This window comes from Seriola lalandi, unplaced genomic scaffold (genome assembly GCF_002814215.2).
Source record: "Seriola lalandi dorsalis isolate HSWRI2012SDOR001 ecotype SW California unplaced genomic scaffold, Sedor1 jcf7180002054474, whole genome shotgun sequence".
Lineage (NCBI taxonomy): Eukaryota > Metazoa > Chordata > Actinopteri > Carangiformes > Carangidae > Seriola > Seriola lalandi.
In genome coordinates this window covers 1,310,481-1,337,848 of record NW_019525027.1, presented here as the reverse complement: position 1 = coordinate 1,337,848, position 27,368 = coordinate 1,310,481, and the positions used below count along the sequence as shown (strand labels likewise).

At 41.6% G+C, this 27,368-nt stretch overlaps 1 protein-coding gene across 2 annotated transcripts; it reads right to left on the bottom strand.

Annotated features, from left to right (window-relative positions):
- Positions 1-168: 168 nt before the first annotated feature.
- On the bottom strand, positions 169-27,368 carry znf710b (zinc finger protein 710b). 2 transcript variants are annotated; one of them, XM_023411997.2, is made up of 5 exons: positions 27,251-27,368; positions 6,899-8,470; positions 4,163-4,354; positions 3,584-3,755; positions 169-2,477 (listed from the first exon to the last, which is right to left on the bottom strand). In XM_023411997.2, exons 2-5 carry the CDS (start codon positions 8,426-8,428, stop codon positions 2,296-2,298), a joined length of 2,076 nt encoding a protein of 691 aa, XP_023267765.1. In that variant the 5' UTR covers positions 8,429-8,470; positions 27,251-27,368; the 3' UTR covers positions 169-2,295. The 2 variants fall into 2 exon arrangements, with proteins under 2 accessions (XP_023267765.1, XP_023267764.1); XM_023411996.1 differs by lacking the exon at positions 27,251-27,368 and adding an exon at positions 9,945-9,989.

Genomic DNA, 27,368 nt, shown 5'->3' with positions numbered 1-27,368 from the left:
GATGGGTTACTGAGTGTAGATTAATGGGCGAAGATGGCAACTTTGTCCATTAAAAATAGTGAAGGGGTCTGAATACTTTCAGAGGCCACTGTAGCTGGGAAGCAGCAGGAACACCCCACCCACCTCCTCCCCCCAAAACACAGTGAAAGATTACGACTCCAGTCTCCATCATTTAAACTAGAGAACCTTTATTAAATAATTCATGGTCAATTTCCATGAGGTCTCAGTTTGATATTCCTCATCTGAAAAAAAGAACTAGTAGACCATTCCTCTGGTTTAGTGTGCATATCAAGGCTGACCTGCATGGCAGGACAGGGGGAGCTGACTGTCTTCCCCAAAACAGAATTATGAATAGCAGGACTAGTCTCAGTCCACTTTCAATTCAACCATTACAAAATGTAACCAGGAGCGCCAAATATTTCCTTTCTTTTTTTTTTAATCCGCATGTTGGATTTAATATCCATTCAGTATTTTTTTCCTAGTTCTGGTTGTTTGACGTGGGGTTGTGTGAGGTACTTAGTCAGATTATATACTTAGTCGTACATAGACAGTGTATTACCTGCAGTAAGTGTATGCTTCTTTTGAACATATTCACTGCTTTATCTTGCCGTTAAACAGCCCTTTCCTTTGGAACTACATTTTTGTCAACTGCTGAACTATCGCATTAGCGCACCTGTGCGTAGTAATACATTAGTTCAACTGTTGAGAGAATGTAGTTCCAAAGAAAAGGGCTGTTTTATGGCAAGATAAAGCAGTGAATATATTCAAAATAAAGTGTATGCTTTAGCTGATATTGGCTTTTTTTTTTTCAGTGGGCATGTTGAAGTGGCTAAAACACGTTTCTTCTGCTGACCCCCTGAACAGCAGTACATCACTCTGTTTCTCTGTCACTACTTGTGACTACTCCTCCAAACCGGAAGCACATCGATCTAATCTATTGCAGACAGTACACTGACTATAGATAAGTATCTGACAGAAGCTCACGTCAAATAACCTGAACTATCACTGGAAGAGGGAACATATCTTTCTGAATTAATTGAATTGAAAGTAAAGTGCAAACAGCCCTGGATTTAAGAGTGCTGAAACTACAAACAACAAAAAACCCAAACTGCTGATTCTCCATACAAACTGCTCATTCCTCAATTCTCATTTGAACTGACAACTGTGGAATACCCATATCAAGGAAACTGCACTTTACAAAAACCTACTGAGAAAGCATATCTGTTTGTTTTTAATAATATTGCCGTTATGGGGTTTAGAAGATTCTACGATCTTATTTCCCCAAGCTCTTCTCCTTGAGGCAAATGAGTTCACTCTCACTGAAGATGGGCTTCACAGAAAAATGACGGGTCTCAATGAAAAAGTGCTTTGTATTGTTCACTCAGTAATTCAAAAACTAGAGCTGTATATTCACTACACGGGATTGATTATTAATGTAAAGCTAAACCATGTGAAACAAAAACGGGGTAAACACACTGCATGTTGCAGAATCATTTGTACAGTGAGAGGGCTTGACATGCCGGCAACGTGGTTTTCTGGCATCAGCCGAAATTGGACAGTAGCAACTTTGGTAGTAAGTGCCCTGGTAAGAAAAAGACTACAATGACCTGTGCAAAAAGCACAAACGCACTGAAAGACCGGCCTGTTTAAATTTTAAACTGAGGGCTGGGCAGGAACAGGTAACAACAATTAGGAACTGTTTAGTAAGAGCATTCAAACCTATGAGTATGTTGTGACTATGTATCAAAAGTTCGATATACAGTGAGTAAATAGCTGACACGGTGGAAGCTTAGTTGCAAATGTATCTAGCTGGCACTTTCAGTCAAAAATATAAGGGCATACATTGGTTGTGAATGACAAAAATGGCAAATGGTAAACAGTTTTCTATCACATCAAATGTAACTGATGGCTCTGCAACTGCAACGTTTTTTCTTTTTTTTTTCTTTTCAAATAACTGATACATACACACAACATACAGATTTCACTGTCCACCAGACAGAGTGTCTTGGAGTTGGTTCGCGTAGTAATCCCCAAAAAGGAGCTCCAGACCATGTCAACAGTTTCAGCGTCTCTGCTATAAGCAACAGAGCTGAAACGTGTCCTTTGAAGTGTGTCTGCTTCCTGGCCTCCCATCAGAGTCCGGCAGTTCTGGCTCTTCTGGAAGGAGGCCATAACTAAAAGAAAACCCTTCCCCCAAAGTCTCCCAAAGCCTTGACAACAAATCTGTGATTTCCTTCTGCTTTGGAATAAAAAAAAAAAAAAAAACCCAAATCATGTTTGCTGGTCCATCATCACTCAAGGTGTAGTGTAGCTGCTTGTATCCTTGCCAAAGTTGTAATACTCCTCCATGTCCTCCATGTTTGCTGTAGTGAGTTTAGTGAGGTTTTGGGAGCCACCGTTGTCCATATTGTCTGGTGATGTAAAGCTGAAGTTCTGTCCTTCATACTCCCCCTGGCTTTCCATTTCTGGAAGAACTTCTGGAAAACACAAAGATAGAAGTATTATAAAGCACATTTCCAAAGCTACCTTCCTCCTTAAACTAGGTACAATCTTAGTTACCATGCTGAAGAAATTCCTGAACCAACATTTCCAATAGAGTTGCCCATCATGCTTAACATCGTTTTCTTGCTTAAATGTGAAGAGATATGAGGAGCTATTGCCTTGAATGAATAAAAGTTATCATTAATTTCCTATGATTGTGCTACAAAACCTTTTACGGTTATAGCTTTTTTTCCAGTTTAAAGCCTCTGAAATAAAAAAAAAGTACCATTAAACATTTATGATTCAATAAAGTAACAATCATAGTTAAAGTCTGGAAAAATACCCGTAGGTAATTTTCATTAAGAGTATAACACTCAAAAACTCTAGTCTGCTTCAACAGAAGTGTGTGTGTGATGTAAGATCAAATTTGATTAATAAGCAGGCAACGCCATAAGTGTCAATTCTGATTCAAATGCTGCTGAATTCTGCAAGGAAATACACGACATCATGTTGGATGTCGATCTGGTCAAAAAACAAATCAACATTGAACTTAACCCATGAAGAGCAGGGAGCTCTAACAGAAAAAGAAAAGCCAAAACAAAGCCAAGCCAAACAACGCATATTATGAAACAGGCTTTGGTTGAGGTCGGCAGCTCAGGCTGAGTATGACAAGGTCCAAACATAGTGACGTATTCGTGCTGGGTTCAAAGCCTATTTATTTTTGTGCACACTGACGCATCATCAGAAACTATTACGTATTACTTCAAAATTAAAAATTACAATTAAACGCTTCGTAAAAATATTTGTGGGCATGTGCGGATGAGAGACTGTGTTTTAGATATTTTTTGATGCTCACTTCAAAGCCGTCCGACCATGACCAGACCAGTAGCAGGTTTCTGATCAGAGGGTCACTGGTGGGAATTGTGTGATACCCCTTAGGAACCAAAAAGGGGCGTGAAACCAATAAAAACCAAGCTGTCTGGATGTGAATGTGAGGTTGGGCACTGCTGAAGAAAAGCATGCACATTCGATCAACCTTTTCTGGATAAATACAGGTTAAATCGAAGAAAAATAAAATGACAGTACGTGCAGCGGTCCTCACCTTGTCCCTCTGGTGAAACGTCCATTCCATGCTTGACCTTCATGTGCCTGCTGAGGTTCCCCTTCAGGTTGAACTTACTGGTGCAGTAAGGACACTTGAAGGGCTTACTGCCAGCATGGAGGTGCATGTGGCCCAGCAGGTTGTACATTCTGTTGAAAGACTTTCCGCATACCTGAAAAAAATAACAAAAATAATTTAGAATAGTGACATTTATGAGCACGAACATCAACATAAAAGATATGTCAAAGTAGTTACTGGGAGATGGAAGTTAATGATAAAATCATCCGTCCTGACGACAGTTGGCTCTAACCTTTGGGATTTTCTCTCACTGTAAGAATGTGAATTTGATTTTGCCGGAACCACTGACATCAAAGCATAAAACCCTTTTGAGCCGTTTCCTAGCAGCATATTTTCTCATTTCTCCTCTTCATATAATACTGTTATATTTAATTGAACTGGACTTGTAACATCTTATTTCACACCAAAATTAATTTGAAAATTTTACATTTGCTATTATCACCGAGGATCTCACCTTTTTTTTTTTTTTTTTCAATTAATCAATCAGGCTCAAATACTCGCCTTGCATTTGAATGGCTTGACAGGCAGGTGGACAATCATGTGGGTCTTGAGGGTCTGTTTCTGGATGAAGCTTTTGAAGCAGACGTGACACTGGAAGGGTCTCACGCTGTTGTGGATGAGCATATGCCTCTTCAGGTTGGCAGACAGGGTGAACTCTCGGGAACAGACGTCACACTTGTGGCCTTTCATCCCCTGCAGAGTCCAGACAGAAGGAGAGGGTTAGTCATTCCCGCATAGCAATGTGTATTGCTGTGTTTTTTTCCCTTGTCACATTGTTTACTACAAGTGCAACAGAAGTGGATTAACTACTTAATTGACAGGTTTTCAAACTGTGAGGGGGAGGTGTGAGAGACTTGAAGTGGGGTTGCGGAGGGAAATCAGAAAAAAAAAAAAACCTCTTCTTACAACTCCAGACCGATTTCTTCAGTATCAAAATAATCCAGTAATAGTTTGTCTGAGCAGCCATTGGTGTATTGCAAACAGAAACTGCAAACAGCTAATTAATGTTGCCAGTTTGTCAAAATATAAACAAATATCGGGCTAAAAAAAAAAAAAAAAAACGTGCTCAAGTTGTAGCCAACTCATTGAATCCATGGCAACTGTACACTTCCTGTTTGCATCCCTCACAGAATGAAGGGAACTGTAATTCTAAAACACTGAGACGATTGTCCAGGCGAAGTAGTGAGACAAAGCATAATAGCAGTGACATAATCAATTTGTGTGACGTATTATCAATGATTTTTCTACATTACTGTTCCATCAACGTGGTTTGTTTATCTCTGGAACAGTGTGGGGGCATTGGGGGTGGTAAGTTGTCTCAATTTTGTCTGAGGGGGTGGCACAGTATAAACCTCTGGCTTAATTTCTGCTACTGCAACTTAATATCTAATTTCATCCATAAAAACAACAAGAGATGTATAAGCTTCCTGTTACGTACGACCTACAGGGGAGGTTTACAGCTTTACTCCAATGGACAGACCAGCTTGTCGGTTTTTTATCATGTATACTGTATACAGCGTAAGGACAATGTGCTTTGATGGCAAAGAAACCTTTTTTTCTGGGATGTCAGCTGTCAGTTTTGTTAAACATTTTAACTTAATGGTATTCACATCCTGTCATTTCTTTGATATAAATATCCATGGCAGCCATTTTAGGTGTACCAAGAGGTTACTCCAGTACAACAGCAAAAGCCCTTTGTACGTGTCTTTATACTGCTCCCATAATATTCTCAACCACATGCCACAGGAAATGCGTAAACATTGAGAAGCGGGACACAGGAGCAGGCCATTCACAACATCTAAGGCCTTTGAGGCCTGTCTACATGAATGTGCTGCTGCACCATACACTCCACTCTGCAGTCAGTGTCAGTCGACAAACAAGAGGTGCTGAATAAGTGGATTCTGGGTTATTGAGAAGAACAAATATGTATTACAGGTCACTAGTTGGTCGAGAGACCGTGTTTGTATAAGCAGACAAATCTGGCAGACTCTCAGTCCACCCACTGTCTGCACAACAAATGGGCTGTGTTGCCATTGTCCACCAGGGGGAGCAGTGAACAGACAGCAGGCTCAAACACAAGCCTCAAAAGAGAACATTTTCTCCACTGAGAACACAGAACCCTCTCCCGTTTCAATGATGAGTGTGTCTTAGGGATTTTTGTCGTCCTCAAAGTCCTAAAATTCAGCTGATTCCTAAGGATTTCAGCATTTTCACTGTGTGTGATTTCCCTTTCTCTCTCTTCCTCACCTGTGTGTGCGAGTAACTGCGTGCATGTGTGCGGAATAGGCAGGGGGCACTGAGCAATTACAGACAGTTCACTCAGACAAGGATTATAATGAGGAGGACATGAGGATGCCTGGTATTCTGGATGTACAGAATCAAACCCTTGTGAAAATGCAGCACTGAACACTAAGTGTCTATTCTACATCTCATTTCCTCTGCTATTTCACAGTTTTTTTTTTCACAGGTAATTAAAAAAGATTTTTAAGAAAAGACATTTTTTAAAGCTTACAGTAGGATTGAGGATCTTGCAACAGATCAGTCCTGGTTTGTTAACATGAACAACAAACTCTTTCGAAGCTAGAAACTCAATTCTCCTGATCTCGTCCAGGGGAGACACATCCTGGAGCTCATTCTATTGAACAGTACATGGGTGATGACTAGACTCTGGGCGACTGCACAAAAAATTGCCACATTTCTGATCAAGCACTACAATGATAAAAACCTTTAAAAATAATGTCTGTCAATGCAACAATGTCTGTCATTGATTTTACTTTAATAACATTTATGCTGGGTGTTAATGAGTGCATGTTACAACGGAACATTTAATTTCTTCTATTTTGACCTCAGAAATCTGACGGGAAGTTTCAGGCACAACAAAAACCCGTCATAAAGACACAAAAGGATTCAGGACGCAGGATGGATGCCTGCCTGCCAGGGGAAGTGCTCTTACCTGTCTACTTCACCCAGATCTCAGTGGGTAAAGGACAGCAGATGAACTGAGGTATGGCGTTTAGACAACAGAGGTGAGGTAGCCTCCCTTTGGTGATCGCATATTGCCTCTTTTTTTTTGTGTGCGTGTCTGTTCGCTTTTGCTCTCTGCTATCGTTTTCTTTTACGTGACGAGAAAAAAAAGCAGTGTCATGATCTATACATGTAATATTTACAGCGTGCCTGTAACAAGAGCAGTCGGCATGTCTGGGTGGGAGCAGAAGTGTCCGGCGGTGGTGTCAATACCTTATGAGTGAGTGAGTGCTGACGTAGGTGGTGGAGCTGCACAAACTCCAGGCCGCACTGGGAGCAGGTGTAAGGCCTCGGGCTCTGGTGCTTCAGGAGGTGGTTCTGGAGCTGGCTACGGTAAGCGAACGACTTGTTGCACTCGGTACACTGGAAGGTGTGGGGGCCCTGGTGGCTGGTCTGGTGGCGTTTGAGGTGGGCGTAGGTGGGGAACTCCATGCCGCACTGCGAGCACACGTGGCAGCGACCCCGCTCGTGCTTCACCTCGTGCGCTCGCAGTTCGCTGGGATAGGCAAAGCCGCGGCGGCAGAAGCGGCAGCTGTATGGCTTGACGTCAGTGTGTTGGAGCATGTGTCGCTTCAGGTGGCTGGTTTGGGTGAAGCCCTTCTTGCAGACGGTGCACTTGTGGGGCCGTGTACCTTGGTGGGTTAGCAGGTGCGTTTGAAGATGACTGGGCTGCTTGAAGAGCTTCCCGCAGTGTGGACAGGCGTGTGGTTTGATCCCGTTGTGGCCCAGGATGTGCGTGACCAGGTTGTATTTGGAGGTGTAAGATTTATCACACATGCGGCACTTCCAGCGCTTCAGACCGTCTCCCACGTCCACGCAGTACGATTCGTCGATCTGGATGTTGATATCTAGCCGGTCTACTCTGCGACCGCCGTGCCGACGTGGAGGCTGGGGGTGCGGAGGCGGCTGGTGCTGCCCTCCTGCACTCCCGTCTGTCCACATCATGCTCTGGCTGCCATCTTCGTACTCGCCCCCCATGCCCATTTCCCCCGAGTCATAGCTGCCCACTTCACTGGTCTGGAAGTAGCTGCTGATAGCTTCCTCCTGCTGTGTGGGCTTCATCATGTTGTTTCCCTGGTGTTCTACCTCTTCTTCATCCTCCCGGCCACCTCGACCGTGTCCCCCCATAGGGCGTTGGCCCTGCAGTCCTCTGTGGCCCTGCTCCCCTCCTCTGTGGCCCACCTGAGTGGGAGGAGGGTGGACGTGTGTGTTGGCTTGCTGCTGGTTCGTTGCTTCCCGCTCACACTCTGCACAGTTCTTGTTGGTGCCTCTGAGGGTGGCTGGATCCACTTGTACTAAACCTCCTCTGGGAGCCATGTTGTTAAGCATGTGGACACAGGAGGACATTCCAGAGTTCACCCCTTCCCCTTTCACATGGGACGAGGACACGTCACCGCCTTGAAGGCTGTGGCGATCGGGGCCAACCATTTTCCCGTCCGGATGTTGAGGCGGCCCCTGCTGCCACCTCCTCTGACTGCAGCTGGGTTGCATCTGACCGTCTTCTCCCAAGTTGTCTCCTAAGTAATCTCCGTTGGCTCCGATAAGCTGGTCTGCGTACTCGTAGTCGACTCCGTCTACTGGGGGTGCAGGGGACTCTTTGGGTTCACCGGTGTAGAAGCCGTTGGGTGCAATAGTAGCTCCGAACACTTCATTCTGGGAGATGAGACCTAGCACGGCGGCCTGGGCCAAGGACAGCACAACTACTGGATCTGTCTGTGTGCCTATGTCCACCAGCCTGGCCATTACCTTGGGCTCACATCTACCCAGGCGCCGGCTCGCCTCCTCCTGGAGGAGAAAGAGACACACATGCAGATGGTCAAGACATCAGCACGGCAAAGAAGCAATTAACAAATATTTATCTGACTCTGGAGATATAAACATCAAATTGACTTTGTTATAACTGTTATAACTATTTTATTAAGGGGAAATATTTGAGATTTTTTTCATCTTAAGCTTTGCTGTTCCAGCCAATTTCTAAGGTCTACCTCACAAACAAAAGTGGTTATAACAAGCTAAGTAAACAATTGAGACACTTGCTGTTGAGAACTTATGAAAACAGCCCAAATTTGTCGACACAGGACCCTTGGGCTACAATCAAGATGTCTGCAATTTCAATCAGATTGTTTTTCGAGAGAGAGAGAGAGAGGGAAGGAGAAAGAAACAGAGTTTGATTTTAAAGAGCCCTTTATTGCATCACTAGGAAGCGTACACATTTCCTCCTACAGAGACGAACCTATTCCCAAAACACTCGTTCTGGTACAAGTCAACCTGAAACAAGACGGTCTGAACACAAACTTTTAGATCAAGTGACTGACACAGAGCAACTATGAAAGACACCATCCTGAATCAGCGTGCTAACCATGTATGGCTTGTGTGTGTCTGTGTGTGTGTGTGTGTGTTGTGGGGGATTAGATGGCCTACTGATCTACACACAACACACACACACACACACACACACACACACACACGTTCAAGTGCAAGAGGGGAAAAAAAGAGAAAGAAAAAACTGAACAAGATTAGAGAAGAAACAAAAACAGAAGAGAGCAGAGAGAGAACAGAGGGGGGAAAGAGGAAAAAGCAGATACAGAGAGAGGGAGGGAGGGAGAGCTTAAAGCAGGCATGAGTCTAGTGGAGGGGAGGGGGGGAGAGGAAAAAAAAGAAAAAAGAGAAAATGAAAGGTAAAGGGAGAATGAAGGAGAGATAAGGAGAAGGGGGAGGGGAGGGGAGACAGGAGGGAAGGAGGAAGGCTGAGAGAGAGAGAGAAAAAAAGACACTGGAGAGGGAGGGAGGGGAGAGCTGAGTGAAAGAGTGAGAGGGTGAGTGTGAGGCAGCAGGCAAAAGAGAGCAAGAGGAAGAAAGAGAAAGAAAGATATTATGTAGAGACAGAGGGAGGGAGGGAGAGGCAGTGAGCAACCAGTAGACAGAGGGAGAAAGAAAATGACAAAATGAAAGCCAGACAGAATGAAAGATAAAACATTGTGAGGAGAAACAGACGGGGGGGGGGGAGAGAGAAGAAGAGTTGACAAAAGCTCCAAACAGGACGAATGGAGAAGGTGCTAATGAGTTAATGCCAGAGATAATTCTCAATTAGTGAGAAATAACAAATCGGCAAATGGGAACTTTAAAAACAAAGAAAACCTAAAGAGAATCAAAGCATCTCCGGCAGCAGTCCTCTACCTGTCTCTCAGCTTCAGTGGGATCAAACCCATGTTGCCCGCCACCTCTTAAACATGCTACGAGTGAGAGCCAATAAACTCACCACGCTCCTCCTGCTGTGAGGTTTCAGGTGCTTTAAGGATCTCATTCTTCAGTGTGAGTGTTGAGTGGGAATAGACTATGTTCGACTCCTATTTATACGTGAGGAATGAGGGGAGGCGGAGCTAACATTGCCCGCCTCCACAACCCCCCCCCCCTTTCCCCCTCTCTTCTCCTTCTTTTTCAACACAGTTTTGGTAGTGACTCTGGTCACACCAGCACAAACACACACCACAAACAAACAAACAAACAAATATTCTCCCGACAAATGAGCATGGGGCCAGCAGGTTTTATAAAGATACACACAGCTCATACGTCACTGATGCACAAGGCTCCTTGATAGTCTGGTGATAAATGGGCTAAGTCACCTCAAAGTCACAAGACACACCAACAACAAAAATAAAACCAACATCATATCAGTCTGAAATTATGGATCCACCAGGCTGCCCCCCCTCACTCACCGGCATTTCCTCCATCTTCGTCTGTCATTCTTTGTCTTTGTTTCTGCCTATCCCTGTCTGTCTCTCTTCCTTTATCTGTTTATTCCTGTAGCTCCATCTATTGCTGACTCCTTTTTCTGTGTTTCATCTGTCTCTCTCTCTCTCTGTCTCTCTCTGCCGCTCTCTCTCTGCCTTTGTATCTTTCACTCTCTCATTTATCAAGTAAGGTTTATGAGTAGGGAAAAGTGTTGGAGGATTGTTTCGTGCACAGACTGACGGATGCAAGAGTGTGATAGGAGAGGGGAAGAAGAGAGAGGAGGGAAAGAGATGGAAGGTGACTGACAAGGAGATGAGCGAATGGAAGAGATAGAGAGAGAGAGACAAGAGAGAGAGAGAGAGAGAGAGAGAGAGAGAGAGAGAGAGAGGAGGAGGAGGGAGCGGAAGGAAAGAATACTGAAGGAAAAGAGAGGGGAGGGGGTGGAGGGGAGAGAGAGAGAGAGAGAAAAGAGAGAGAGAAAGCGACTGAGGGGGATGGGGAGAGTGGAGCAGAATGCGGTAAAAGAAAAAGAAGAAATGGAAGATAGATGAAGGGAAGAAATAGACAAAATGAGAGTTAAGGGAGGAAATAAAGATATTGTACTACTCGTAATGATGCATCAAGCAGCCCCATGAATCCATCTCCTGGCCTCAATCACACACACACACACACACACACACACACACACACACACACACACACACAGGGCTGCTGACTGACACCTTCAGGAAACATCAAGGTTCAAGTGTGAAGAACTTTCATCTCTTCTCACAGCATCTCATGACCAGCGTACCGCCACTCAAATTAGGGACGCATAGAGAGATGCGATGGCCGTGGAGCTGTGAGACGGTGCCAACGTTGGCCCAGGAGGCCACAAAGGTCATGCATATCCCGCCAATAATGACACTGAGACGACACAAAAGCTGCAAATTACAGGGCTGCAAACCATGGCGGGAAATCAGACAATTGTAATCTAATGACTGACTGACACTTCAAAGAAATTAATAAAAAAAAAATACATAAAAAAAATAATCATATTTTAATAAAACACTATATATATGAAACTCTACATGTATTTATTTAGCAGGTATTACTTCAGACATGTGGATTGATGCATACTAGGGCTACAACTAACATTTTCCTTTTGGATTAATCTTCCCATTATTGTCACGATTCATCGATTAATTGTCTGATCTAATAAAATAGTGAACATTGTCCCAGAGCTCAAGGTACCATCCTCTGCTTGTATTGTGTGATCTACAGTCCAAAAATCCTGATTAATGTCATAGAAGACTAAAAAAACAACAAATATTCACATTTTTCCAGCTGGAACCAGTGAATTAAAAAAAAAAAAGATCATGATTGTTGCAGATGAATTTTCTGTCAACCAACTAATTCATTATTTGACTAATTGTTTCAGCTCTAAAAAAACACCAAAGACATATTCATGTTGCTGTGATTCCCTAAGATGACGTGAATCTTATGAATGGACAGCAGATTGTAATTGTAGAGGGTGATATGCATTATTAATGAGTGTGTGACCCAATGCACGGTATGTTGAAGGTGTGTCCGCTCTACACTATGTTGTAAAGTCACAACATTAATTTCCATGAAGTTAACATCCTTCCATTTCCATCAGTCACACATCCTCCCATGTCACAGAACACAGCTACAGTAATGTCAGCCTGAGTTCAACACCGTTAATACAAATGTAAAGACACTGACAGGTGTTCGATCTAGGTGCAGGTGTGTTTAAGAAAAATCGAAGGAGATAACTGATCACTCAAGAAACCAAGGATCTGATTGAAAGAATCTAATCAAACTCTTAAATAAGTGAACAATAGACAAGAGAAGCTTCTATCAATTCATAAATAAATAAAAATAAAAAGAGGAATAAAAAGTAAATCCTGAGAAAGCCATATACTGTTCATGATTACACTGCTTGAGAGAAAAGAAAAATGCCAAAACTATAGTTTGATTCACAACCTAAATAGGTTTTTCTCAATTAGAATTAGAGCCAATAGCATTGATTGATTAGTTGATCAACAGTACATTGATGTGCAACAATTTTAATCACAGATTAAACGTTGAACTTATTCTATTGTGCAAATATGACAGAGATTCAGGTGTTCATGCTTCTGAAATGTGAAAGTTTTCTTGTTTTTTTAAACTTATTTTACATTAAACGTAATATCTTTTGGTTCAAGACAAAATAAGATATATATTTTTTTTTTTATTATTATTCTCAAAACTTTAGGGGATTTTTTTCTTAGCACCAGTAGTGTTGTGTTGGTGGGTAATGTGTGGATTTGGTTCCAAGTCTGTCTAATAAAAATCTCAATCTTTTTTTACTCCAGATCTTTGCATATTTTGATAATTATCTCTTCTGTCATAAAAACTTGTTTCTCCTCATTTTCTTAGTGTGTTTCTCACTGTTTCATGTGAAAGCACACACTCAGAAGTACAAGAGCTGAGCTGTGACGACTGGGGCTGTATTGCCTTTACTTTCAGCTTCAGTGATTCCCATGTTTTCATCTCCAAAATAAAACTTTACACAAAAAGCTAACGTTCTCTGTGGTTACGCTACAACCCATCTCCTGTCAATCATAACCCAGTCAAGCACAAAACGCTTCCACTGAATGCAGTCTGTAAAATTTAAATAAAAAAAATATCAGTTTGATTTTAATATTATAAGTTAAGACATCCTACAAGTAATGCAATAAAGCAAAAAATACAACTATATGTACAACAGAATGAAACTCAACTCAGTTCAGTCAGTTTTCTTTTGCATAGTTCACCTTTGCTTCGGACTCTTAAACTAAACTGCCTGAGTAACTTCATGTACAATTATTTCATTTTTACTTTTGGTTTACAGCTGTAAAAAGTACTTATTTTGTTGTATCTGATATTTTCCCATGATCACAGAGATACATTTTGTCTGTTTGGTCTGTGATCAGACCACAGGCAGAAAGTTTAAGATATGAATAAATGTTTTACCCAAAATGAAAGGAAGACACATTGCATTGTTGTTACACAATCCAACGCAATGAATTTTCCAAACTCATGTACATTTGTCCCTGGATCTGATGCAGACTAAATTTCTGACTGTATGACCAACAACAAACTTTTGTTTCTGTCACAGTCGCAGTTTCCTAGAGATAAAATCAAATGGAAGGGGGAAGCGAAATCTGACCAACTGTGGCCAATGGGAAAGATCCTGATGCCAGTTGTCAACTCTTCTGTCTCAACTGGATGCAGACTCTTTCTAGATACAGTATATCTGGATAAAAGATACTGAAGAGGGTCAGATCTGGCCCAAACAGATGTGGATGCCTTTGACCTATGACCTTTATCAGTGAACCAGTGACAACCTGCGTGGCCATAGCTGTGGCAGCCACGTTAGCTCCACTGTGGGTCCAGTCAACAGAAAAGTACTGGTCAACAACTGTGCAATTGTAATAATTGCTTAAGTCATTAAGTCATTTATCAAGCAAAGAAGAAAACAATCACTGGTTCCAGCCTCTTGTATGAGAGGATTTGCTGATTTATGTCATTGCACATTTGAACAGAACATTTGAAGACATCATCTTGGACTCAGGGAAGGTGAGGGCCATTTTTTTGATTATTTTATGTAATTTTTAGGACTAAATGATTAATCCAGAAATAATCAACCATTTGATAAGGAAAATAATTGTTAATTTAAGATGTATTGTCAAAAGTATCATTCAAACAGCAAGAACAGCACCTAGGGCTGGGTATTAATCCTCAATATTCTTTGGTAGCGAAAACTGTCAACCACCATAGATTGGCAGGCAACATTTGCTTAGATTTTTACTCACAGTTCTTGATTTGAAGTATTTTGTTAATTTTAGACTGTAGTTTTTTAAAGGTCTTGTACAGCAACAAATGTTTAGACAACATTTAGTGATAGAGAACTATGGTTTCTTTTGATAAATGAAAAAAGGGTTTGTAGAAAAACACATATTGTATATTTCCCAATGTAGGGGCCCATAAATAGTATCATTTTAGTAACTGTAAGGAAATTCAAGTGTTTTCCCAATTCTGTTAAACAATATCCTCAGTTTTATTTAATATAGAAACACAGGCCTCCCCCAGATAATAATGATCCTATAGGTTTATGTTATGACCACCAGTTCTGATTGAATCAACTTAATTTCTGAGATATCATATTCCGTCTGTAATTTTGGCCTGGAAGACGAATCAAAATACTACAATACCCATGAGCCTCAGACATCGTTGCTATGGAGTAGGCAGCCAGTCAGAGGTGCAAATCAAAGCGGATGTAAATTTAAAACACTTTGTTGTTAGAGTTGTAAACCGCCATTGTCAGTGCATGTAACATTTTTACGATCAATGTTCGGATGTTCTTTGCCAAAATGCACAATGTGAGTTGTAGTTACTTACAGTTGCCTCATCCTTTATGTAGCCTGGCTTGTACCTTCAGCTTTTTATCAAAGAAACCAAATATCTTCTAACACAGTTATTCATCTTCTGATGATTTAACCTGGACAGGTGCTCCAGCTGTGAGCCATGTTACATTTTCTATGGAGAAAATGAATGGGAATTTTACATCCGGGACCACGGGCACCTGAAACAGCTCATCCCACTTTGCAACTGTATAACACTGAATCATTTCTAAACCTTGCCCAGCCCAGGCAGAAACACTTGTATTTTACTTGCAGTAAATCCTCAACCGACTATCAAATGGTTGCAGCTTCCAGCTGTGCAGAAGAAACAGCACAGTTTATGAGGTCACTCTTTGTGTGAAACAGAGGTGAAGCAGTCACCTAGTTCATATAGTTTACATTCCCCTGAGGATGACCACTGTCATTTGTGGTTGTTTTGTGGCCCTGCACGTAGCCACTTGTTGAATATGAACAAACAGAAGCAACCACCATGTTGGGGTAAACGGCTATCTTGGGGTCAGATTGTTACAGGAGACAGGGAATTATATTTTGGGTTAATGAGAATATCAGAGGCTAGTGAATGGCACCAAAGATGGACGGGTTAAATAAGAAACAAATATGAAGTGATGGGAAGCTTTTTGTTCAACATGCAGCTTTTATTCTAGAGATATAACCGTTTCTACCCCAAACATGTTTGTTTTTTCTGATAGAAAATCATTTTTTTGAATAAAGTTTGTATCATAAATGGTATGGGGGAGTGTGGTAAACAACAGGATAGAGAGAACATGGAGGATAGAAAGAGGCGAGAGAGGGAGAGAGAGAGAGGGAAACAGCAGAGGACAAAATGGGGCGTAATAGAGGAAGCAGAGAGAGAGAGAGAGGGAGAGAGAGAACAGATGATTGCATGGAATGAAAGAGGGATTGAGGGGGGAGGGAGGGGAGGAGATAAAGAGAACAGGGATGGGAGGGGGAGTGAGTGAGTGAGTGAGTAAGTGAGTGAGTGAGTGAGTGAGCGAGTGAAATGGAGAGAGGAGAGAGAGAAAATGAGAGGCAGCAGTGGGGGAGGGGAGGATGTAGAGGGAGAGCAAGAGAAGCAAGAGAAAGAGAGAGACTGAGAGCGAGACAGAAAAAAAGATAGAAAAAAAGGAGAGAGAGAGAAAGCAAAAGAGAGAGGGAGAGAGAGAGAGAGAGAGAGAGATGGGGCAGGGAGCAACGTGAGAGCGAGAAAGAGAGAGGGAGGGAGGGGCAGTGTGCAACGTGAGAGAGGAAGAGAGAAAGAAAGAGAGAGAGGGAGGCAAAGAGAGAGAGGAGAGGGAGGGGTAAAGCGTGATGGAAACCGAGAGCAAGAGAGGAAAAAAAGGGAGAGAGAAGGCGAGAGACAGGGAGGGAGGGAGAGAGAATGAAAGAGGGAGAGGAGGAAAGAGGAACAGAGAGAGGGGGAGGGGAAGAGAGCTAGAGCGAGAAAAACAGAAAGAGGTAGAAAAAAAAAAATAGGAAGCGAGTGAGGGAGAAAGAGAGCACAAAACATATCTCGCTCTATTTTGAGGTTTCACAAACATGGCTGCAGCAAAAGGAGAATAAAAAGAAGAATGGTATTGTTGGTTTTTATACACAGACACACACACACAACCACTAACATCATAATCTATCAGCATCAGCTGTAATCACCCATGTTAATCATTGTAGGGTGGAAACAGCTCCATTCAGGTATATTGTGTTGTGCTCACAGACTTGCTAAAGGGCCCTCGTCTTTTACTCTTCACAACTAGTACAGCACTCAACAGTACAGTGCAACTGATAGATGGGCCGATGTTATCTTGCCAAAGATAGATTGATACCAGTGTATCGCAGAGGTGAGACAACTGTGCCCCTCCATCACTCTCCTCATCTCTTCCGTGTCCCCATGGATTCAGTGAGTTACAATGTGGGCTACAGGTTGAGTCCTGTTATTTTTTTGTTCGTTTTAAGCCTAAATTTGTTTATATTCTGGCAAAGTGGCAGCATTAAAAAGTCTGGCGAATTAGCCATTAGCAGTTCCTGCTTGCAGTATACCCATGGATGCACAGTACTATTACAACTATATATATATATATTTATATAAACTATTACAAGATTATTGTGAAACTGGAGAAACTTAAAAATATGATAAATCTGGAGTTTTAAGGAACATGATTTCTTACGGACATGTATTTGCTATGAACATCAGAGATAGTGATATCTTCGTAAAGTTAAAATCACTCTTAATCTCAAAATATGTGTACCAGTTCTGTGTGATCAGGTGTGTCAGAGTTGTGACTCTAAGAAGGAGTGTGCTTTTTTTTAGCAAATTGCAGCAAACATCACACAGTTTGTGTGCTGGACACTGGTACAGTATAATGATACACTGATTCCATACACAGGCTCTGTATCAGCAATGATACTGACCTTTTAAGTGGATCGTGTATTTGCTGAGACGTGACTGCTCCACACCGAATGCAGTTTCTTTGTAAATGTAATCCTAATTCAGTGTTTTATCTTTTAGGCTACTTACATTCATTCAGCCATTGCAGGTCAAAAGCTCTATCTTAGTGCCACAGAAATCCCTGACTAAATGTTAATTTACATAAAATGTTGCTTAGCTGAGTTTGAAACCATGAGGTATAGAGATTTAAAATTTTGGGAAAAGAGAACACTGGTATTGGACCAGTATCTCAGTATGAGCTGCGGGATCGGACTCAGTACTTTAATAACTAAATTTAAGTAATCAATATCAAAAACATCTAAGATCCAGCTACATGAGTGATAAAACACGTGCACTGGAAGCACTGAATAATGAGGTACAATATGTGCTCACATTTGAAATTGAAGCGACAAATAACACAAGAGTCGAAAACATGACACATTGTCATTTTATGCCCTCATAGGGCACAGGAAGAGTAAACAAAATACACAAAAATAATACACAATAAGAGAATACACAAGAGGAGCTGACTTCACAGGGCCCAGAATATCTTTGGAATATAAGAGTCTGATTATTAGTTTGGAGGCTAGAGCACAAAGAAGGAATGGAGTGGACCTATTTTAGCTGTATTTTATAGCAAATGTCCCAACATTACCATAACCATTACGATTTTGTGTCAGACTCAGCAGTGATATATTTCTAGCTGAAACCCTGATAGTGTGGCTGTAAAGCATGGAGAAACTTTTCAGTGTTGTCATTTGTTCCAGTGAGCAAATGACCACAGCAGCAACAGCCTTCACCCACCAACACAAGTGACCTCTCTGAAAGGTGAAAGTGTCCTGACGCACCGAGCTGACCCCAAAGAACTAGAGCCAACACACGCAGACTGACCAAACATCCTGCAACAGAGGACAGGAGCAAATACTACGGCTGGCAGCCTGTTTGAAGAGATAACAATTAACAACAATTACTCATCAGGACTAAACAGTCAGTTAACCTTCCTCAGCTCAGTGAAGCTGGTGTTTTGCTCAATGTTTTGGCTGCAATTCTGAAAAGAAGCTATGCTAGTTACCTCAGAGTTTTTTTGGTATGGTAGAGTAGATGCTGTTTCCTGAAGGTGACAATCATTGACATGCAGTTTCTACAGTAGTGGTTCAGGTGTGCATTAAGTGTGAGAATGGGCAGCGCTCCAAGTGGCTGTGCCAAATCTCTTCTCCTTATTCCTACCCAGTGGCCCATGTGTTGGCAGCAACGGACAGGAAGTCTGCCATCAGAGATGATACGCGGGTGGAGTGTCACCATAAACAGGACAAAGTTTGCACACCTTCACTAAGCTTTTTATAACTTCCATTAACTTTGCATGGACCCTCATTAAACTTTTTCAGATTAAACATACACAGATGCCGTTTTTAAAATGTTCTGTTTAAGGCCATTTTGTTTGAGCTCTTCATAAGCATCTACAGACAACCGTAAATTAGCCACCATACACTTCATGTTGTAATCTCATGTTTTGTCTCATTAAAGGAACATAGCTTGAACTTGTCGTCTTCCCTTTGAGATTCAACATGCAAAAGGTCACATGAAGTTCACTTTTCACACACAAACATACAGTGGCAAGAAAAAGTAAATGAACCCTTTGGAATTACCAAACACAATGCACTTCAGCTGATAACACACAAACAATTATAATTGTTTGTGTCTTTATTGAACTCTACCACTAAACATTCACAGTGCTGGTGGAAAAAGTAAGGGAATCCTATGATTTAATAACTGGTTGAGCTGCCTTTGGCACCAATAACCTCAGTCAAGCTGCTGATAAGGGGGAATTTGGACCATTTTTCCTATGAAGCTGCTTCGGCTCAGCCATATTCCTGGGATGTGTGGTGTAAGCGGCTCTCTTCAGGTCATTCAACAACATCCCTACTGGATTAAGGTCTGGACTCTGACTGGGCCACTTCAACAGGTGGATTTTCTTTGTTTGAAGTCACTCTGTAGTAGATTTACTTTGATGTTTAGGGTCATTGTCCTGCTGCATCAACCAGCTTGTACTTCAGCAGGTGGACAGCCACCCTGACATTATCCTGTAAGATACCTACGTTAAATTGTTTTCCCCTCGATGATGGTGAGCAGTGCAGGTCCCGAGGCAGCAAAACCAGAAAATCATGATGCTCCATGCACCTTACTTCACCTTTGGGATGATGTTTTCATGTTGGTATGCAGTGCCCTTTTACACCCTACATAGTGCTGCGTGTTCATCCCAACAATTCAACCTTAGTTTCATCAGTCCATAAAACATTTTCCCTGTAGTGTTGTGAAGGGCCAAGCTGCTCTTCGCAACCTTCGGACATGCAGTGATGTTGTTTTTGGAGAGCAGCAGCTTCCTCTGTGGTGTCCATGTCAGGACATTATTCTCCATGCAACCATGATTTGCGTATGGCAGGATTGTGAACAGAGATGTGAACCAGCGCCAGTGACTCCTTTAAGCCTTTAGCTGTTACTCTGGGGTTATTTGTTACGTTACTGATCATTCTGTGTTGTGCTTTTTGAGTCATCTTAGCTGGACGCCCACTCCTAGGGAGAGTAGCCACAGAACTAACTCGTCTCCATTTATAGACAGTTTGTCTGACTGCGGACTGATGAATATCTATGCTCTTTGAAATGACTCTGTAACCCTCTCATGCAAACCAATAATTATTGATCAAAATGTTTAAGTGTTTTCTACAAGTCAAAGTAGCTCTAACTCACACCTCCACTCATGTCTCACTGATTGGACTGCAGGTTTGATAACTCTTTTTGTTACTATCTTTAGTCGAGGGGTTCACATACTTTTTTCCAGCCAACACTGTGAATGTTTGAATGATGCTTTCTATAAGGACAAGAACAATGTGTTTGTTCATTATTGTAACTTCATGAAGATCTGACCATATTTTAAGACTAATGTATATATAAATGCAGATCATTCCAAAAGGTTCACTTACTTTTTCTTGCCATGGTAAGTTGTGAGAACACATGAAAGTAAACTCTGCTTAAATAAGTACGACATTGTTTATAGTCATAGTATTGCTGTGTAGCGGAGCTGAAGTACATTCATGCACCATTTATAGGACCAGTAAATACTTTAAATATTTGATTACTTGAACATGAGAAAATTGAAAAGATGTCTACTCTGTCTTTCTACATCTTGTAAAAAAAAAAAAAAAAAAATTAAGAGAACAACCTGAATATATGTTGGCCCATAACAAATGTAAATTCTTCCATACAGAGCACAAAAGGTCACTGAATGGTTTAATGAGCGTGAAAATGATGTGAACCTTGTGCTATGGTCGCCCATCTTTCTATCTCAGATGGTTATACCTCATTATCTATAAATCCAACCCCATACCGTCTATCAGTTAGGGTGTATCTTGACTGTAGGTAGCTGCATTTGGAGTGAGTCATGCCTCTTTGTGGGAAAGACTTTTTGAAAAGCCTTAAGTTAGGGTAAATGTAACCTCCCTGTATACATTTTGGTGTCTTATATACATTAACAGGGCAAAGACAGTTATGTAAAATGCACATCACTCAGGCTCCACAGGCTAAACTGAATCAGATCCAACATCTCAGATTTTGTTAAAAAAATTTTCAAAGGTGCACTGTGAAGAGAGGAAGCCCTCTCCTTAAACATACATGAAGCCGACATCAACAACAGCTCTGGCACATGAATTGCCAATTTAACTCCATCTTTAATGGTAGAATCGAAGCAGTGAGCACCAAGGTCGAGCACCACCTTCGCCCCTGTATTGAACTGTATTTCAGTGGCCCATAAACATCTCACGTTTTACTTGAAATTCCCCAGAATTAAGAAAAAATGAAGTCAGAGGAATCAGGACAGACCATCTGAAGTGCTCACTTACTTCTGTTATATTTCCTTTTTTGTTATGGGGGCCAATAAAGGAGTGAAAAAGGAATTAAATTAAAATAGGTTTTGATCTGACACCATTAGCATGTATGATATATGCCATCACAGTTTACAGGAGGTGTAAATGGCAGATTTAAAGATTTAAGGTATTACACTTGCAGCGCTTCAGGCAGGTATACAGTATAATATATTCATGATGAGCTGTCTCTTGGGGATAAACACCAAATTTCCCAAAACTGTGGCATGTTAGCTGTTCCTGGAAACATCTTAAAACAGTTTCATGACACTGCCCTTGTGTTCAATTTCTCAGTCTTTCATACAGATATGAAAGAACAGACAGATAAGTCTGGTTTTGCTTGATGTTTAATAGGTCATCAATCCAAACCAACCTAACAGCATTAGAACATCGGTCCCAGGTTCAGTTTTATTCGTACCATGTTTCACCTTTATGTCACAAATTCACCTGTAATAGCTTGATAAAATATCATGGCATGAAACAATCAGACAGAATCACTTGGAATCACGTGAAATTATGAGAGAAAATTTAAAGTCTCAATCTACGTAGGCTCGGTTGCTCTGTTAAATGCTGCTGTGGGCCTACCATTTTGTTTCAATGCTTTATAACTAACAGTTTCAAACTACATCACTCCTTTCTCTTCCTCTCTCCCATCACTCGTTCCTCATGTTTCCATGGAAACCCCCCCTCCCCCTTTTTCTCTCTCCCTTTCCCCCCTTTTCATCACTTCCTTCTTATCTTTTCTCTTCCAGTATTATCCCCATCACTCCTTCACTGATCTGTTGTTCTCTGCCCAACCAAGTTCTCTCTTACAGATTTCATTTAATGTTCACGTGGCACAGTGATCAGATTCGCTACTCAGCATGTAATAGAAAATGTCACAGACAGGACATAACCTTTAACACCACTGCATGCAAAGTATGTAGCGCACTATTGTGCATTTGCCAAGTCTTGAAGATGCTAAGCTAAGCTGTGCTGTCCACTAAAATTCACAATCTTTCTAAAATGTATCACTGGAATCACTTAAAGCTGCTGCTAAATTTCTCATAGCACAGTGTTTAATTGATTAAACAGCACATTTGCCACATGGATTTCTTTTTCTAAATGTACTAGAGCTGCAACTATTAGTCGATTAATCAATTAAGTTGATTTACACAAAATTAATCAGCAACTACTTTGTGAAGTCTTTGTTAAAAAAAATAAAAATAATAATGTTTAGGTGTCTAAATTGTGATCATTTTCCTCTGTCTTATTATTACTAAATTGAATATTTATAGGTTTTAGACAAATCAAGACATATCATGCATCCCCTTGGGTAATTGTGATTTATTCACTATCAATTCTTGACCTTGCAGCATTAATTATCTGTTTAATGTGAACTGGTTTACATTCTTGCACTATGAGCTCCTGTATTACAGCTAATTCTCAGCATCTTGCACACACATACTGAGACTGAGCCAATTTGACAGCACTGTCTGAGGACTGTATCCATTGAAGCAAGTTGTGATGATAGTAATGAGGTGTATGTTTTGTTTAGAAAAAGAAAAAACAATTATGTGGCTTGTAGCAGGGATTTGTTATTATTTCAAAAAAAGAATAATAAATGATCAGAAAAACTGAATATTCTTTCCTTCCCCCAAAACTAAATCTAGAAGGCCTTCACTGAAATCTGAAAAGGAGATTTAACTACCAACTTTTTTATCCAATACTCTTATACAATACTTTTCACCCATTCATGGCCTCACTGTCAACTCTATATCAGCAATAAGGGCTGAGCAACACCAGGTGTCAATCAAACCAACACTGTAAATTGGGGGGGACTGTCTCTGACTCCCTCTAGCATTACACCATCCATCCACAGAGGTGTAGCAAAGCTGAACATACATCACTAACTGTAAAACTACTCATAACTAGCTCAGCATCGCTGGCCCGAGTATGGCACAATGTCACAACAAAAGCCACGGACACAGAGACAGTGTGAAAGGACAGAGAGGGAACGAGAGAACGGGAAACAGATACGGTGAGAGAAAGAGACAAAACAGATAAGCGTGCACACACACATATACACACAATGCATGCACACAAACACACACACAGCTGAAATTACATTCAAGAGGGCATGAACTAGGCCACTGCTCTGCATTATGCTGGAAAGTGGTAGTTAGTTAAGTGAAAGGGGGCTTCCAGTGACCTGAAGGCTAAAGGCTAACACTGAATATTGTTGCATACTGTATACTCAACACTACACCCACTGTCAGCCCAGATGATTATGGTCCAATCATGTCTCAATATAGGGACTAATAATCTAGATACAATCAGAATAAAAGAGGGAAATGGAGAAAAAGATAAGCAGTAGTCTGTCTAACTGAGGACTGAATATTCAAAAATAATTTCAGCCATAAAATAATTTGCAGATTGTACAACACCATGTTCTGTTAAACTGCAGCAAAACAAGTTCAACACTGCTAATCTTTTTCACGCAGAGAATTTGGCAGGATTTGGGAGGACTGACGGGCACAAACCAACTCACCAGACAACTAGTAACAACTTCACACAGCAAAAGCTGGCAAGGACAGCATTTAGCCAGACCACCAATGAGACCAAAAGTGACAGGCATGACTCGCACCTAATGAGCATTACATACTGGAGTTGTCTGTTAAAAGCTCCATCTGCATACACTCCATGAAGCAGAGTTAAAATTCATAAAAAAGTATTCTGTATTAAAATAATCAATTTATGGCCCTAATTTATTTACGGCAATCCAATAACCCTAACCCTAACCCGCACTGAAGGAAAAAGTCAACGGCCTTAAGAAAGTCACAAAAGTCCATCCTCTGGGGACCACATGACAATCCAACAGCTGTTGGACTTATTTACCTAAACAAAAATTTACAGGATCACCAAAGTCACTATGATTCATCCTCAGGGGACCATGAATGTCAAATTTAATGACAATCCATCCAATAGTTGTTGAAATGTTTCAGTCTGCACAGAAGTGGTGGACTAACAGACTGACACTACTCCCTACAGCCAAGCTGCAAGCATGACTAAAAGTTGTTGCTGATGTTTGCTACAAATATTGGCTAGAATATAGGGCACTGAAGAAAGAGTTGCTATCAGTCTTGTTAAATAAAAGACACGAGGTGGGCTCCCATCCACCTGTTTTATTGTTTTTGTTTTGAATTACAATCATATTTACTCTGATGCTTCTTAAAAGTCAGACCATATTCTGACAGTGATGTTATGGGAAAAAAGCAAGTTGCATTTATCAATAATAAATAAAGACTAAACTGTCAATTTGCTTCAGTAACACAATAAAAAGGCCTGAGCATTGTGGCATTTAAATGGGCCTACACACTACACTCACACAGCACATACAAACAAACCGGCATTACACTCTAGAGGTCGTTGAGCCTGGCTGTAACCAAGAGGCCCTACACTACACATTAGGCCTTTGTGCTTCGAGAAACATCAGCCTCTTTTTTTTTTAACCCTGCCTGCAGCAAAGCCAAGCGCTGCAATGTGCTGACACCATCATCAGCTATTCTAAACCTTTAACCACAGCTATATTCCCACATCCAGATAAAGAAAGGATGGAGTAAAAAAGAGAAAGCCTAATTTTCATTTACAAGAGATGTGTCTAATTTTCAGTGTCTGTAAGGATGATTGTTCTTTTTATTTTTATTTAGAAATACTGTGAATGTCCTGACATGCTTTCTGTTTAGCACTACTGGACCTCATTCAACAGACTAACCCTGCCAGTGATGATCCATGGATGAATGGCTTATGATCCCTTGTGTAGCATACAGATTGTGTAGTAGCAGCAGCAGCGTAATAACACATTATCGATCCAAACTTGGGAAAATTCATTCATCACTGTATAAGTCAAGCCAAAAAATAAAAAACTGCACAGTTAAACTTGGAGGCATAAATTCTGCAGACAAAGTACTGAATTGTTGAGAACTTGCCAGTGCTTTTTGTTGATCTTGACAAATTTTCAGGACACTATTATTAAATTAAGTTATGGGATCTTCATACATAATGTCAAATACTATTCTATCATGATCAAGCAATCTTTCATCACTTCAAACAGAGTGGTCTGGTCCATAGACCAATACACAATGCCTGTATCAGTCTGCAGAATACATTAAAATCACAAGCCAGAGCAAATTCACTGAGACGGTTCATTAACACAAGGTTAACACAGAGGACAACAAATATAGCAGCCAGCTGAGAGACAGCAACTTTGCAAAGCAAATTAAAATTTGCAGAGATGCCTTCAAGCAAAAACAGACTGGAGAAGTTATCATCAAACAGTGGAAGTCAAAGAGCCTAAAAATTGCATTCAGGGAGCCAGAGCCATCCAACAATCCAGAAAAAAAAAAACTACAGTAAGTGACATGGGATACACTATTTAGAAGACAGAGGTGGAGGTGGACTCTACATTGAGAAAATACCAGGCCAACATCACCTGACAGACCCTCATGAGCCAATAAAAAAGACCAAAAATGGCTGGACATGCTCAACCTAAGAGCTGCAATGAAATAGGATCCCCTGACAAAAGGCTACAGTAGCACTAGAAAAGGGTGAGTTGGACAGTAGTGGTTGACGCCCTGCACTCCCTTGGGCACTGAGATGATTAAGTCAGTTAAAAGTGTTATTTCAGGACCCTCATCTGCTCAAACTGACATCAGAAATGGGTCACTTTCAAACAATGCAAACAGTAAGATCTGCAGCATGAATTAAGATCTGCACAGCAGTGATACCTTGGTTAAGGATGCTGAGTCATTTGAATATTTCCATCTAAATGACCATCAATCAGATGACCCACAGACCGCAAGGGGAGGATGTCTTTTTAATTACTGCCAGCCACTGAAATGCACTGACACTGAACTGCATCAGAGCACATCTATAGGCCCCAGGCTGCCAACTGGTATGCACAGTATGCAGCTGCCTTGCTGCATGCAGTGCACCATCCACATTATATGATTACACACTGCATGGCAGGTATGCATGGGTCGTCAGCAGTGTTATTACTTGTTCTGGCTTTGAATGTCATCACAGAAAATGGCACTAAGCAGTCCAACATGAGGGTGTACATATGCGAATCCAGACAGCCATACAGGACCATCACATACATCCCTTGGCAGCCAGTGCTGAGTAGCACTGCCCTCATTAGTGCAGTGGAGGGTACCTGTGGCCTATCAATGATCTCTGACAGAGCCCAAGTGACGAGTCAGCCCACTGGTGATAGCCTGTCTCCCCCACAGGAGCGAGCAGCCCCGGCTACAGGTTATCTGCTGCAGTGCATCTCCCCGGTGCGGTGCGGTGTCAAAATATCCCGTGTGCAGGGTTGTGACCAAAATGTGGCCTCGACTGTACGTTACATACACCAGAGCTGACGGACACGAGCGTTATCTCAAGACTGGGATTGTGGACACTTTTGTCAGCTCAAAATAAACCATTATCCCCCCACCCCCGAACAAAAAAACTTGCGCTGTATCTTTAAAAAGAAACACCCGACAACTTAACGGCAAAAACTTTGTTCAAGACGGGCCTAAGCAAGACATCTCGGCCTCCGGTGTCTTGGCATGAAGAGGTGGGTTGTGTGTATGTTCAGGGTATAGATTAGTGATGGGCAGACCCGGGCTAATGTGGCCTGGTATAGCCCCTACTCCTTTATGCGTCTCTTTCCCCATTCTCTCCATCCCCCCTCTCGACGCCATCTGTTTGTGCCATGAGAGAATGTGGAAGTAAAAAAAGAAAAGACGACATTTTGACTGTAGTTGCTGACCTACATCGACCATTTGTTTTCGGTACAGCGTGAAAACCCGCACCCAAAGACACCCGTCCAAATCGCAGAGGTGGTAAAATCGGCACACATAAGGCGCATACATTTAGTAGCCTGGTCAGGAGGAATTTAATAAGTTACGGTTGAAACACTCCTCCTCCTCCTCCTCCGCCTCGCCGGGCCGGACAAGTCAACGCTCCGGCAGCAGATATATCCCCTCTATTATCGCCAAAGCAAGAGAAACGGAAAACCATAACTCACCTGGTTCCAAAATCGGTTTATGGTGGCGACGTGACTGTGGTTAATTTTAATATGGGAAAAACAGTTACAACGGTGGGTCCCCGTTGTGTGTAGCAGGAAGGAGGGAAGGGAAGAGGGG

Excerpts from the sequence above, each read along its gene's own strand:
- znf710b (XM_023411996.1), bottom strand. The coding sequence starts at position 9,989 with ATGAGATCCTTAAAGCACCTGAAACCTCACAGCAGGAGGAGCGTG. Across the intron at positions 8,471-9,944 it reads CTCACAGCAGGAGGAGCGTG|GAGGAGGCGAGCCGGCGCCT; the intron begins GTGAGTTTATTG and ends TTTCTCCTCCAG. Across the intron at positions 3,756-4,162 it reads TCAAGCCATTCAAATGCAAG|GTATGCGGAAAGTCTTTCAA; the intron begins GCGAGTATTTGA and ends TATTTTTTTCAG.